Source organism: Phocoena phocoena, chromosome 14 (assembly GCF_963924675.1).
Source record: "Phocoena phocoena chromosome 14, mPhoPho1.1, whole genome shotgun sequence".
In the NCBI taxonomy this organism is placed as follows: domain Eukaryota; kingdom Metazoa; phylum Chordata; class Mammalia; order Artiodactyla; family Phocoenidae; genus Phocoena; species Phocoena phocoena.
In genome coordinates this window covers 69,847,523-69,860,035 of record NC_089232.1, presented here as the reverse complement: position 1 = coordinate 69,860,035, position 12,513 = coordinate 69,847,523, and the positions used below count along the sequence as shown (strand labels likewise).

At 39.8% G+C, this 12,513-nt stretch overlaps 1 protein-coding gene across 1 annotated transcript in view; it reads left to right on the top strand.

The window, feature by feature from the left end:
* RAB10 (RAB10, member RAS oncogene family) overlaps positions 1–4,554 on the top strand; it is a 73,489-nt gene extending 68,935 nt beyond the window's left edge. The window contains exon 6 of the mRNA XM_065891683.1: positions 3,297–4,554. Within this exon, the coding sequence (XP_065747755.1) occupies positions 3,297–3,380 (84 nt within the window). The 3' untranslated portion in view covers positions 3,381–4,554. The remainder of the gene's footprint in view (positions 1–3,296) is intronic.
* The last annotated feature ends 7,959 nt before the right edge of the window (positions 4,555–12,513 follow it).

Below are 12,513 nucleotides of genomic sequence, written 5' to 3'. Positions count from 1 at the left end.
AAGTTATAAAAACAATTTAAAAATTTTTACACAACTGGATATAGGTAAAAACCCATTAGAATTCCTTGAGGAAATATATTTTTATTTAAAAATATTCCTGTAAGAAACAAAAATTAAAGTAGAACAGAAAAATACTAGGTAGACTACGAAAAAACATTTGTATTTTTAATTAAATGAAGGGAATAACAGAAAAATACTTTAATTGGTGGAAAGTATAATACTTTGTATTTCTGAGATTGGTGGGTTACAGTGAAAAATTATTTCAGTACTTATAGGAATTATCACAAAACTAACTGAAATACCCGTGTTCTCTGTGTTTTTTCTCTTTCTGGAAATTTGGTCTTCTCCATTGTTTCTGACTTCTTTCTGTATTATATCCCTTGATCTTCTTCCAAATCTTTGCATTTCAAAAAAATAGTGCTATATAGGCATATAATTTGTGTGTCAGTGAGGTAGATCTTCCTTATCATATTAAAGGTTAAAAGGTATGGATGCACCAATAAATAAAGATCTCAGTCTAGAGTCTTCCCCAGGTAGGCAGGCCCAATTGTGAGGCAGCATTTTTTCCCCATACACATACATGCACTTTTCAGTGTGATAAAGTTATGAGTTAAAACATCAAATGTAAACTTGCTTTAAAAGATGTAAAATACAGTAGTGATTCCTGACTAGCAACCTTCTGTGCAGTGCTTTTTCTCCTGAGTTGATAAAAGAAAAAAGAACTTTAGAATGAAAGCAATTTAAAACATTTAAAACTTAATTATTTGAATAGATAATTCATTCCCATGATTCAGACATTTAAAATAAAAAGTAAACATACAGAGAAGTTTCTCACTATATTCCCCCAACTCCTCATCCCTCCCGCATGGGTAACCAATAATTAATTTCTTAGTTACTAATATATGAGTAAATATGAATATATATACATTTTATTCCCATCCTTCCCCTGCCCACCTTTTTTTTTTTTTTTTTTGGCGGTACGCGGACCTCTCACTGTTGTGGCCTCTCCCATTGCGGAGCACAGGCTCCGGATGCGCAGGCTCAGCGGCTATGGCTCACGGGCCCAGCCGCTCCGCGGCATGTGGGACCCTCCCGGACCGGGGCACGAACCCGTGTCCCCTGCATCGGCAGGCGGACTCTCAACCACTGTGCCACCAGGGAAGCCCCCCTTTTATTTTTAAAGAAAAAAAAACACGTAAGGCAACATGCTCTGCACTGTCTGGCACTTAATATAAGTAAAATAATTCCATTTTTAAAATAACTGAGTGCTGCTCCTTTGAGTAGTCTATTATAATTAAACAGGTTTCCCAGTGAGGGACATTTAGGTGATTTTCAGCCTTATGATCTCATAAATTGTGTTGTAGTGAATAATCTTTATATTATTTTACACATGTGCAAGTATATTTGAAGGACAGATTCCCAGAAGTGGCCAAAGAGCATATAGTACGTTTATAATTCTGATACATGCTTGCCACTTTCTGCCTGAGGGCTGTACCCTTTTATACTCCTGCCAGCAATATATGAGAATGTCTGTTTACTCAAACTCTTGACCAACATAGTGAATTATAAGACTTTCAGCTGTTTTCCAACCTGACAGGTGAAAAACACAGATTTAATTTGCAGCTCTCTTATGAATAAGATGAGCATTTTTAAAGATATGTTTAAGAAGCACCTTTGTGTTTCCTTTTCTGTAAACTTTTTTGTTTATTCTTTTGCCCACTTTTGCTATTTAGTTATTGGCCCTTTTTTTGAGAGTCTGTTTCAAGGGTCTAAGTTAAATTGTGCAAGGACAGACTGTGAGTGATATGCTAATTGAATAAATGTAGTGACCTCACTGGCTATAAGCACCCATATATCTTTAACTGACCCATACCCAGGAGTCCCAGAGAAAGAGTACTTCCTATGCAACTTTTTTTTCTGTGGCCAGATGCTGAGCTGCCTATTTCTCTTCTGTGCATTTTTCACAAAGACCTTTTTAATGCAAAACTTGCATCTTTAACATACAGTGAAAAGAAGAATTCCATAAGGCAGTGAGATTAGGTGGGTTAGCTCAAAGTGCAAGTAGAAATTTCACCTCAGTAAGAATTAAGCAGGCCTCTCTTGGGCTTTGTGAGTTTTAGAAATTATTTTAGTTCTTTCCCCTTGAGCTACCTTAACTTTATATTGTTTCCATGAGAAAATAAGCTCCCACTTACATCCTAGCTTCTAAAATTATATTCATGATGAACACTTACACAACAGCATGGACAAATCACACAGGATAAATTGCATAGGCTGACACTGAGTAAAAGGAAAAAGAAATCAGATACAAAAGAACACATAAAATATGGTTCCATGTGTATGAAGGTCAAAAACAGAAAAAACTGTGGTGGTAGAAATCAGAGTATTGGTTACCTTTAGGAGGGTAGTACTGACTGGAAAGGGACACAAGGGAGCCTTCTGGGGGCATATTATATATGTTCTATATTTTGATCTGGTGGTTTCACAGCATATATTAAAAATCCATCAAGCACAGTTAAGATTTGTATACTTTGCTGTAGGTATGCTATCCCTAAAATGAATTCCGCTTTCATACATATAGTATAGGCTATCCACTTAAAACAGTATATTCTTCTGATTATACAAGTAATATTTAGGATGTTGGGGTAATATAGGATTATACAAAGAGGAAAATAAAATAATTCATAAACCCACCACCTAAGGGTTACTACTGTTAACATTTTGGTGTCTCTCATTTTGATTTTTTTCTGTATCCATTTTTAACATGAATTATACAACTTTGCATTCTGCCCCACCCTATTCCCTCCACTTAATGTTAATGTATCATGGTTAAAATTGCCTTTTTAAAGCAATGCTATGGAAATAGAAGCTCCAATCTCAAAAGGCAAGTAAAACTAAACAGAAAAGGGCTGTTTCACTTCTCTGAAGTTAGACATGATCCAACATTGGTTTTATACATATGCTTGATGATGCTTTTTAAGTACTAAATACTCAGGGGTCAGGCCAGGAGATAATATACCTCTCTTCACAAGAGTTAGGGCAGAGAAGATTTCAGAAGTTCTACAAAGGAAAGCCAGGGGGCCTCAAGACATTTCACAACTTGGAAGAAAAAGGCAAAATGAAGATCAAAAACAGAACTTCCATTTCTTTACTTTGCATGGGAGAGAAAACCTATCTCATGTGACTGTAATTGCACTGTTACATAAATTAACATTTATGAGGATATTGCTGTTAAATCTTGATTTATCCACGGCAGTGTTTTTTCACGGGTTGCTTTCCTTGTGTGTTTGTTCCAGACCCCTGTAAAAGAGCCCAACAGTGAAAACGTAGATATCAGCAGTGGAGGAGGCGTGACAGGCTGGAAGAGCAAATGTTGCTGAACGCTCTCCTGTTCCATCAGTTGCCATCCACCACCCTGTTTTCTCTTCCTGCTGCAAAATAAACCACTCTGTCCATTTTTAACTCTTCAACAGATATTTTTGTTCCTCATCTTTTAACTCCTAGTCCACCTGTTTTATTTGTTCTTTCATCTGTGACTGCTTGCTGACTTTATAATTTTCTTCAAACAAAAAAATGTATAGAAAAATCATGTCTGTGAGTTCATTTTTAAATGTACTTGCTCAGCTCACCACTGCATTTCAGTTGTATTATAGTCCAGTTCTTATCAACATTAAAACCTATAGCAATCATTTCAACTCTATTCTGCAAATTGTATAAGAATAAAAGTTAGAATTAACAATTTTATTTTGTACAACAGTGGAATTTTCTGTCATGGATAATGTGCTTGAGTCCCTATAATCTATAGACATGTGATAGCAAAAGAAACAAAAGCCAGGAAAACACTCATTTTCGCCTTGTGTATGTAAATGGGGTTAATTTTGTCCTGTGCCTTATGTGGAAAGGAACTTCTTTGGTTTTTCCTTTTTTTGTTTTGGTGGAAGCATGTGCAGGAGACATATCATCGAAACATAAAGCATTATAATGTTTGTGGTCTGCTTGGCTGTAATTTTCAAAGTAGTTAATTGAGGACAAAGGATAATGCAGAAATGATAGCTTTGGTTTGTGGAGTCTCATTTTAAGTGGCCTTTATAATTAAAACTATTCCTGCCACCAGTTCTTTTCCTTGGCCACTTTTTCCTTGTGTCTCTTCCTGCATGCTGCTTTATTTGCTTCTCCCCCACCACCCTGTGGTATGATTTATTTAAAAATGAAAGGGGTAAATTAGCAGGCTTGTCGAGTTTAACATAAAGCACTGATTTAACTTGCTAAGTAAACTGAAAGATAAATTCTAACTGCCTGTTATCGAATGTCAGTTAACTGTGTCCTCCCCTCATTTTCTCTCTCCCCTAAAGCTTCTGTCCCAGATTCCTTCATTTGCTGTTCGACTTCATGTTCCTCTTCTCTTTCCCTTTTTGTTCCCTTCCTGTCTCTCCACTGAGTTTATGAAATGGAAGAGTTAATTGCATGCACTAGTGTTTGGAGGGTGTTGTGGTTTGTCTTTCTAATTAGGTGTATAGCCTATTCACTTTCCTAGAATAAATCTCTTAACCTAAATTTGAATAGTCTCCATTTTGGCAACTCCTCTAGCAGTTTGGTAGCCCAGTCAAGGTTGTTTCAAAAAGGTGGGAAGGAGGAGTGAAATTTATTAACATGTTTGCCAAATATATTGAGATTTGGCCTTCGAAGAACATTCTTTCAGTGTTAAGTTGTCTTTACCTTAAGATTTAGAAGTACTTTAGAATATTATTAATTTTAAGTCCTATCTTCACATCCCTTTGGAAAACTTGTATTCCCATGGATTTGGAAAAAGGACAACAAAGGCTTTTCATGTGAAGATAAGATACTGTAGCTCTCTCTCACCCTGTCATTTTTTCACTTCATTTTTCTAATTTTGCCTCATTGCTTATCATTAGGATCGGGTAAGTTAAGTTTGCTATGCTGCTAGCATCCTAAGATGATACCTTTGTTGAAATAATTGTGAATAGCATGATTCATTTCTAGCAGAGGCTGAGTTTAGGACAGCAGCTTCCATTGAAAAGTCTTTTTGTGTCGTGGATAGCATTTTAATGACCTCTTGGCTCACATAAACAACATAGGGACGTATCTGCTATGAACATCCATGAATTTTCAGATAGTGCCCTAAAAGTGATTTTATATGCCTCACTGGTGGTTGTTGTTAGGTTTTTTGCCTCACTTTATCATTGTTTACTACTAGTAAAAGCAGCATTGCCAAATAATCCTTAATTTTCCATTAAAAATAATAATGACATGATGTTAAGCTTCTCAAAAAGTTTTAGGTTAAACCTACTGTTGTTAGATTAATTTTAATGTGTTTGTTGCTTTCCTTTATCTGGAATGTGGCAGTAGCTTTTTTTATTTTTAACCCTCTTTTAATCCTTACTCAGTTCAGTGACTTAAGGTTTGAGAGCTAAACACTGGGATTTTTGGGTAACAGACTGACAGTTTTGTTGTTTGCATACTTATAATTGGCATTGTACATAGAAAGGATATGGCTACCTTTTGTTAAATCTGCACTTTCTAAATATCAAAAAAAGGGAAATGGAGTATAAATCAATTTTTGTATAACCTGTTTGAAACATGAGTTTTATTTGCTTAATAATAGGGCTTTGCCCCCTTTTCTGTAAGTCTCTTGGGATCCTGTGTAGAAGCCGTTCTCATTCAACACCAAACAGTTAAGTCCATTCTCTGGTACTAGCTACAAATTCGGTTTCATATTCTACTTAACAATTTAAATAAACTGAAATATTTCTAGATGGTCTACTTCTGTTCATATAAAAACAAAACTTGATTTCCAACTGCGTGGCTTGGTTTTCATTTATTTATGGAGTTTAAGATGGAGGATTCCTTCTGAAAATAGTGCAGAATAGCAAACTGGATATTAGAGGAGCAGAAGTAGAAGGAGAATAACTTTTTCAACTAGGGAATGCTGGGAAGGCAATTTCAAGGGCTATCTCTGGAAGAAACTGCATTTTAAAAGCAGAATCATCCTGGCATCAGGTGCACAACCGTAGTCCATCCCCAGCTAACACTTGCTAGAATGTGCCAGAGGCCAACTACAACTGAAGTCAGCTGATTACCCAGGGGCACCAAGGTAAGGCTGCCATACTGGAGGATGAATCCTTGTTTTAGCAGTGACTGTCCTCTTATCTGAAAAATGTAAAGTGTTTCCTACCTTTTTTGTGAACCATAAAAAACAACTTTGGCTTTTTTTTATATGTAGTATTGATGAAAGAAATGTTTGATCCTGTATTAAGGCCTTATTAGTCAATAAATAAAGATAAATACTTGTTGACAAGATTATCTCTGCTGGAAGGATGTATAGAGGTTTTCTCATAGTGCAGTTTTTATAAGGATCACCTAGAGTGATGGTAATGCTTCCCCGTTCACTCCCATCAACACGGAGTTTTGTGTCTCGGGTGGGGCCTATGATTTCTGCCTTTAAGATTGGTATAGGAAAACAGACCATGGCCTCTGCCCTTACATTTATGACCTAGTTTAGAAAGCAAAAGGAATTAGTGATCAGGTAAACATATACAAGAGCCAAATAGTTGTGATTCAGATTTAAGTGCTGTGTTAATAATAGAAGAGCAAGTTCAGTTGGTGAGAGTAGTTGGGGTGGTGTTTGAGAGAGGAGGGAGGGACATGAATTGGTCCTCAGGTATGTGGATTGAATGGCTAGGGCTAAGGGGAGGTTAAGAAGAGACCACGAGCTCGTTGGAAACAAGCTTTGCTTGTGTGGCAGACTGTAAGTCCAGCTGGACAATGTGATAGGCAATAGGAGTCCTGGTGAGCCCTGCAGAGTGGTGAGAGCAGTGTGTTTGAGGAAGGCGAGTCTAGGTGGGTTGGAAGAGGAGAAACAAGCGTTCTAGAGATCAGACAGAAGGTTGCTGAATTATTGCGATTTGAATAAGACCAGACTAAAATGATGGCAGAGGGAAGGCTTAATATACAGGGGAGTATGTGAAAGAGAAAGACTGTCTCTTGCCTACTAGGAAGTGGATTAGGTACTTGTGGCACTGTTCTTTGGGTTATGTCGTCAACGGCCTGGTGAAGTAGTACCATTTGTACGAAGTAAACTGTCTCGGGGTGAAGTAATGTGCTTCAGGTTGCACTGCCAGTTGGTGCTGGAGTTGGATTTCGAAACCAAGCCAGTGCTCAGTCTATTTTCACCTTCTCCATATCACAGTTTCTCAGGATAAGGTCCTAAGGTTTGGTTATACTGATTATAATGGGGGCAATAAAACAAACGTGCCAGAGCCAACAGAAAGAACGCTGGAGGGTAACCTTAGCTTATCGAGTTAACGTAGCCGTTTAGCCTAACCTTGGTACCTCGAACAAAGAACAATGCCCTTGAAAAGTACTTAGCACAGTTTACTACTTTTTTTCTTGAAACCTATATTACCCCTTACCATCTTGTTAATTTTGTTTCCTCCTACTTCTCACCATCTCTTGGCTAGAAGTAAATGATGATGAAGTTGCTTTTCACGATTCTCTTAATTGGCTGTCTGAGGCTATGTACTTTGAGGGGGACTTTCGCTACTTAATAATCACCACAGCAGTGAATAATAGTAGTGAAATAAGTCAAAATACAGGGGCGGGGAGCAAAGTTCATGCCAACTTCGTAGGTGGATTTGAGATCAGTGTGACTCCCTAAGATCAAGAGTCACGTAGGGGATGTGAGTGCTCCAAGTCAGAATGTTTTGCTGGGACATCGAATTTAGGTCTGAAACTTCCAGCACCAAGATAAAAAGAGGTGGTGTGTTCCTGTTGCATCTAGTCAAAGGGAGAATAACAGTTGCTTAGGAAAAAATCTGTAGCAAAAAATTCAGGAACTTCTAACATTAATTGTCATTGAAGTACAAAGTGGAAATGTCTCCAGTGCAAGTTCAGAGAAATCCAGACATTTTATGTATCTTCTGACAAAGAACACAATACTTTCTATGCTGAGGCCATGCCACAAAAAAAAAAAAAAAAGATCAAACCTCAGGTCAAACTTACCTAGATCCAACTACCAATTTTACAGCAAATCTAAGGACAGAGGAATATATTAAACTACATCAGTCAACAAAATCCAGACTGGTAAATTTTACAGGATAACTGATCCAGTCTCTTCAACAATTAAGTTCCAATGGAGAGAGAGATTGTAAATTAACAAAAGATGGAAAGGAAAAAAAAAAAAGGCAAAACTAAACCTTAATGTGTTTAGGGAAGTACAGAAATAATATAAAGAATTTTAAGGGGCTTCCCTGGTGGCGCAGTGGTTGAGAGTCCGCCTGCCGATGCAGGGGACGGCGGCTTCGTGCCCCGGTCCGGGAAGATCCCACATGCCGCAGAGCGGTTGGGCCCGTGAGCCATGGCCGCTGAGCCTGCGCGTCAGGAGCCTGTGCTCTGCAGCGGGAGAGGCCACAACAGTGAGAGGCCCGTGAACCGCAAAAAAAAAAAAAATTAAGAAAATGATTAAAAGTCAGGGAGGGGTATTCTTGGGGAGGGAGGAGTTATACATTGTAGGGGGACATGAAGGGTTTTGGGGATAGCAAAATCCTATCTTATGACATGGATGTTGTTTACAAGGGTGTTTGCTTTATAGCAATACATTAATCTACACATTTGTCCTATGTGGGTTTTAAAGTTTGTATTATATTTAACCATAAAGGGTGCTGTGTGTGTGTGTATTTAAATGATATCACAATTTTCAGGACTATAGAACCAGTCTGAGAGGCTTTGCAGCCAAGACCAATGCTCAAAATCAAGCTTAGCAGAATTGGTCTGCTAAGGTGCTACAGTCCCTGCTGCTGAGCATCAGGCCCCAAGAATTGTCACTGAAATAGGGACTTCCCTGGTGTTCCCGTGGTGAAGACTCCACGCTCCCAATGCAGGGGGCACGGGTTTGACCCCTGGTCAGGGAACTAGATCCCGCATGCCCCAACTAAAAGCCTGCATGCCGCAACTAAAAGATCCCTCGCAGCCAAATAAATATTAAAAAAAAAAAAAAAAAGAATTGGCACTGAAACAATATAGCTGCCACCAATGCAAAATCTTTGCTAAGTCTATATTTTTCAGCCTCTGTTTCTTTGTTTTCAGTAGCTTTCGCTGCAAAGTCTGGGTTGGTTGGTGGAGCCCAAATTCCAGGCAAGTGAGGGAAAGGGAGTATCTCTTGTTTTCAGCTTCAAAAGTGGGGGTGGGCTCTGACTAAGGGTCGGAGATTCAGGTGCTGGGTGGACAAAATGAATGATAAATGCCCCTGGTGTCAGTGATGCTCAGACTTTACTGCACGTTAGAATATCTGGGAAGTGCTTTTAAAAATACCAATGTTAAGGTTGCACCTCAGGCCAATTAACACAGGATCTCTAGGGTGAGACTGTTAGTGGTTTTCTTGTTTGACTTTCTGTGTGATTGCCACGTGCAGCCAAGTTCATAAACCAGTGCCTACACTCTTGCTACTCAAAGTGTGGTCTTTAGGTCAGCCACATTGGAATCACCTGGGAGCTTGTTAGAAATGCAAAATCTCAATGCCAGGCGCGGGCACGCGCGCGCACACACACACACACACACACACACACACACACACACACACACACACGGCTGTACTGAATTAGAATCGTATCTTGAAACAAGAGCCGTAGGTGATGCTTGTTATGCACATTCCAATTTGAGAAGGGCTGATCTACACTGTTCTTCCAAGGCCAGCCCAAGTCCCACCAGCAAGGATATTCCCTACTCCTGAGCAGGGAAGTGACCTTGGCCTTCTCCATCCATTCTGTAGCACTTTTGAGCTACATTCCCACTGGGCATGTATTGCAGACTTCCTTGGTTGTGGTTAATTGTCTTCTGTTGGCTCATCTCCTTACCAGACTGTAAGCTCTGGTGGGCAGGGACCCTGTCTCATCTCCTTTGTGTCTTCACAGTAATTAGCGCACTGCCATCCAAGCGGCAGGAGCTCAGGATGTGTGATCAGTGAACCAGTGACAGCCTTCTCCATCTTTCTCTGGCCTCCTTGTTCCCACCCCGACTTTCATGCATTCACATTTGTATTCCAATTTAAAGGCAACTTCAAATATAACCATAAAAGAACCTTAAAATTCAAGCCCAATCTATTTCTGCGACTACCTCCAGACACAGGATAAGCTGGATGACTCCGTGGATCTCCGTTGCCTTGGAGGAGGTGGGCTAGGAAGCCCTCGGAGACTCAGTCCAATGTAAATATTCTCTGATTCTGTGGTTCCCCTCTGCCGGATTAACCAAGACTCAAAGTACTCTTAACTCTTGCGAGTTGGCAGGGATGGCTATGGAGAAATTATAAATTAAATAGAGCCATTGAGCCACCTTGTGACCATTCCTGGGAACTGCATTTCTTCATTGTGCACCGGAAACTTCTCCAGAGCCCATCAGTCTGAGATCCGTCATCAAGAATTTACGGTAAACACAGCCACACAAAATTAAATTCTCTCTCCCAACCTCCAATAAGATGGGAGTAAAGGAATTTACAAAGTATAATCAATCCTACAAAAACCAAATAAAAAAAGGCAAGAAACATCTGTAAGAATAAAAAAAATTATTTATGCAAATATTGACCTAGGTCTTTAAAAAGTGGGAAATAGAAAACAGAACTAACTATTCTAGAGCAGAAGTTACAACCTAAGTGTTTTCAAAGGTGGATGCCAATAAAAAGTGAGCAGATTCACCCTGAATCCCACGAGTTCCAGAGTTTAGCGGTACCAGGGACCATGGAGAAGATAAACATGTGGTGATGGGTTAAAAATGGGGATGGGTAGAAAGTCTGTGTAAGGAATAATGGCATCCCCAGGTGTCCCCGCCCACCTCTTGCTGAGGAGTGCTGCCACTCTTGCTGGAGGCTTATTATTTGCAGAAATGGAATGACAGAACCTCCAGACGAGGACACAGGGCATGGGGAAAGGTGGAGGTGAGTCAGAGGGTCGAACACCAGGAGTTCAGTGAATATCTGCGTTGCGTTTTTTTTTTTTTTTTTAATTTATTTATTTATTGGCTGCATTGCGTCTTTATTGTTGCATGTGTGCTTTCTCTAGTTGCGGCGAGCGGGAGCTGTTCTTCATTGAGGTGCGCGGGCTTCTCACTGCAGTGGTTTCTCTTGTTGCGGAGCACGGGCTTGAGGCACGCAGGGGCTTTAGTAGTTGTGGCTCACGGGCTCAGTAGTTGTGGCTCGCGGGCTCTAGAACGCAGGCTCAGTAGTCGTGGCGCACGGGCTTAGTTGCTCCGTGGCATGTGGGATCTTCCCAGACCAGGGCTCGAACCTGTGTCCCCTGCATTGGCAGGTGGATTCTTAACCACTGTGCCACCAGGGAAGTCCCAATATCTGCATCTTGAACGATGAGCTCCTCAGATTCCTTCCTTCCTTCTCCCCTCCCTTTCCCAGAATTTTGGCAGCCAGACACACATTGCCAGGCCAAAGATTTGGAATGTCCTCTCTGGAAAATCTGTCCCAAAAGAAAAGACTCACAAATACTGGAGATTCACCAACTACAAGTTAGTCTCTTTGCAGATTATTCTATGTTGAAGGTCTCCAGTCATCAAGATAGATGAATATACGTGAAGTTTCCAATCTACCTAGAATATATATATGAGATCATTTAAACACAGAAACGTATAGACAAATTAATAAAGATCCACGTTCCTGACCCTCAGACTTAACAGATATTTGCATTCAATCAGATATTCAGTTCTTCACATTAACATAAATGAGAGAAGAAAACAACAAACAGAAAACAGAAAAAGGAAACAAAGGGGAAAAAAATGCAGAAAATCAAAGAAAAATCCCAAACTCACTTTCATTAATATTCTTGGATATGAGATGATATTGTATCCAAAAAGCAAGATTAGGATGTCAAAAAAAGAAAGAATGAGATAGAATTCTCTAAAATAAAAACTGTCAACTGAAATAAAAGTTTCAAGAGAATTAGAAGATAAAAGTCAAGGAAATCTTCCTGAAAGTAAAACACACACAAAAAAGAGTGAGAGGGCTTCCTGGTGGCGCAGTGGTTGAGAGTCCGCCTGCCGATGCAGAGGACATGGGTTCGTGCCCCGGTCTGGGAGGATCCCACATGCCGCGGAGCGGCTGGGCCCGTGAGCCATGGCCGCTGAGCCTGCGCGTCCGGAGCCTGTGCTCCGTAACGGGAGAGGCCACAGCGGCGAGAGGCCTGCGTACCGCAAAAAGAAAGAAAAAAAAAAAAAAAAAAGAGTGAGAAATGGAAAACAGGAGGAAATGATAAGAAATTTAGAAGGCCAATCTAAAAGCCAAAGTTTGATTAGTTGGAGGTCGAGAGAAAGAAAATAGAGAAGAAAGCTGAAGGAAGGTGGTTATCGAAGAGAGAATATAAGAAAACTTCCTAGAATTGAGGGATTTTAGTTTCCAGATTGAAAAGACCTAGCATGAAAAACAAAAAATTACCTGCACCCAGGAATGTCATCATGACATTTCAGAATTCCAAAGATAATTAAAAACAACAAAAAAAAGCA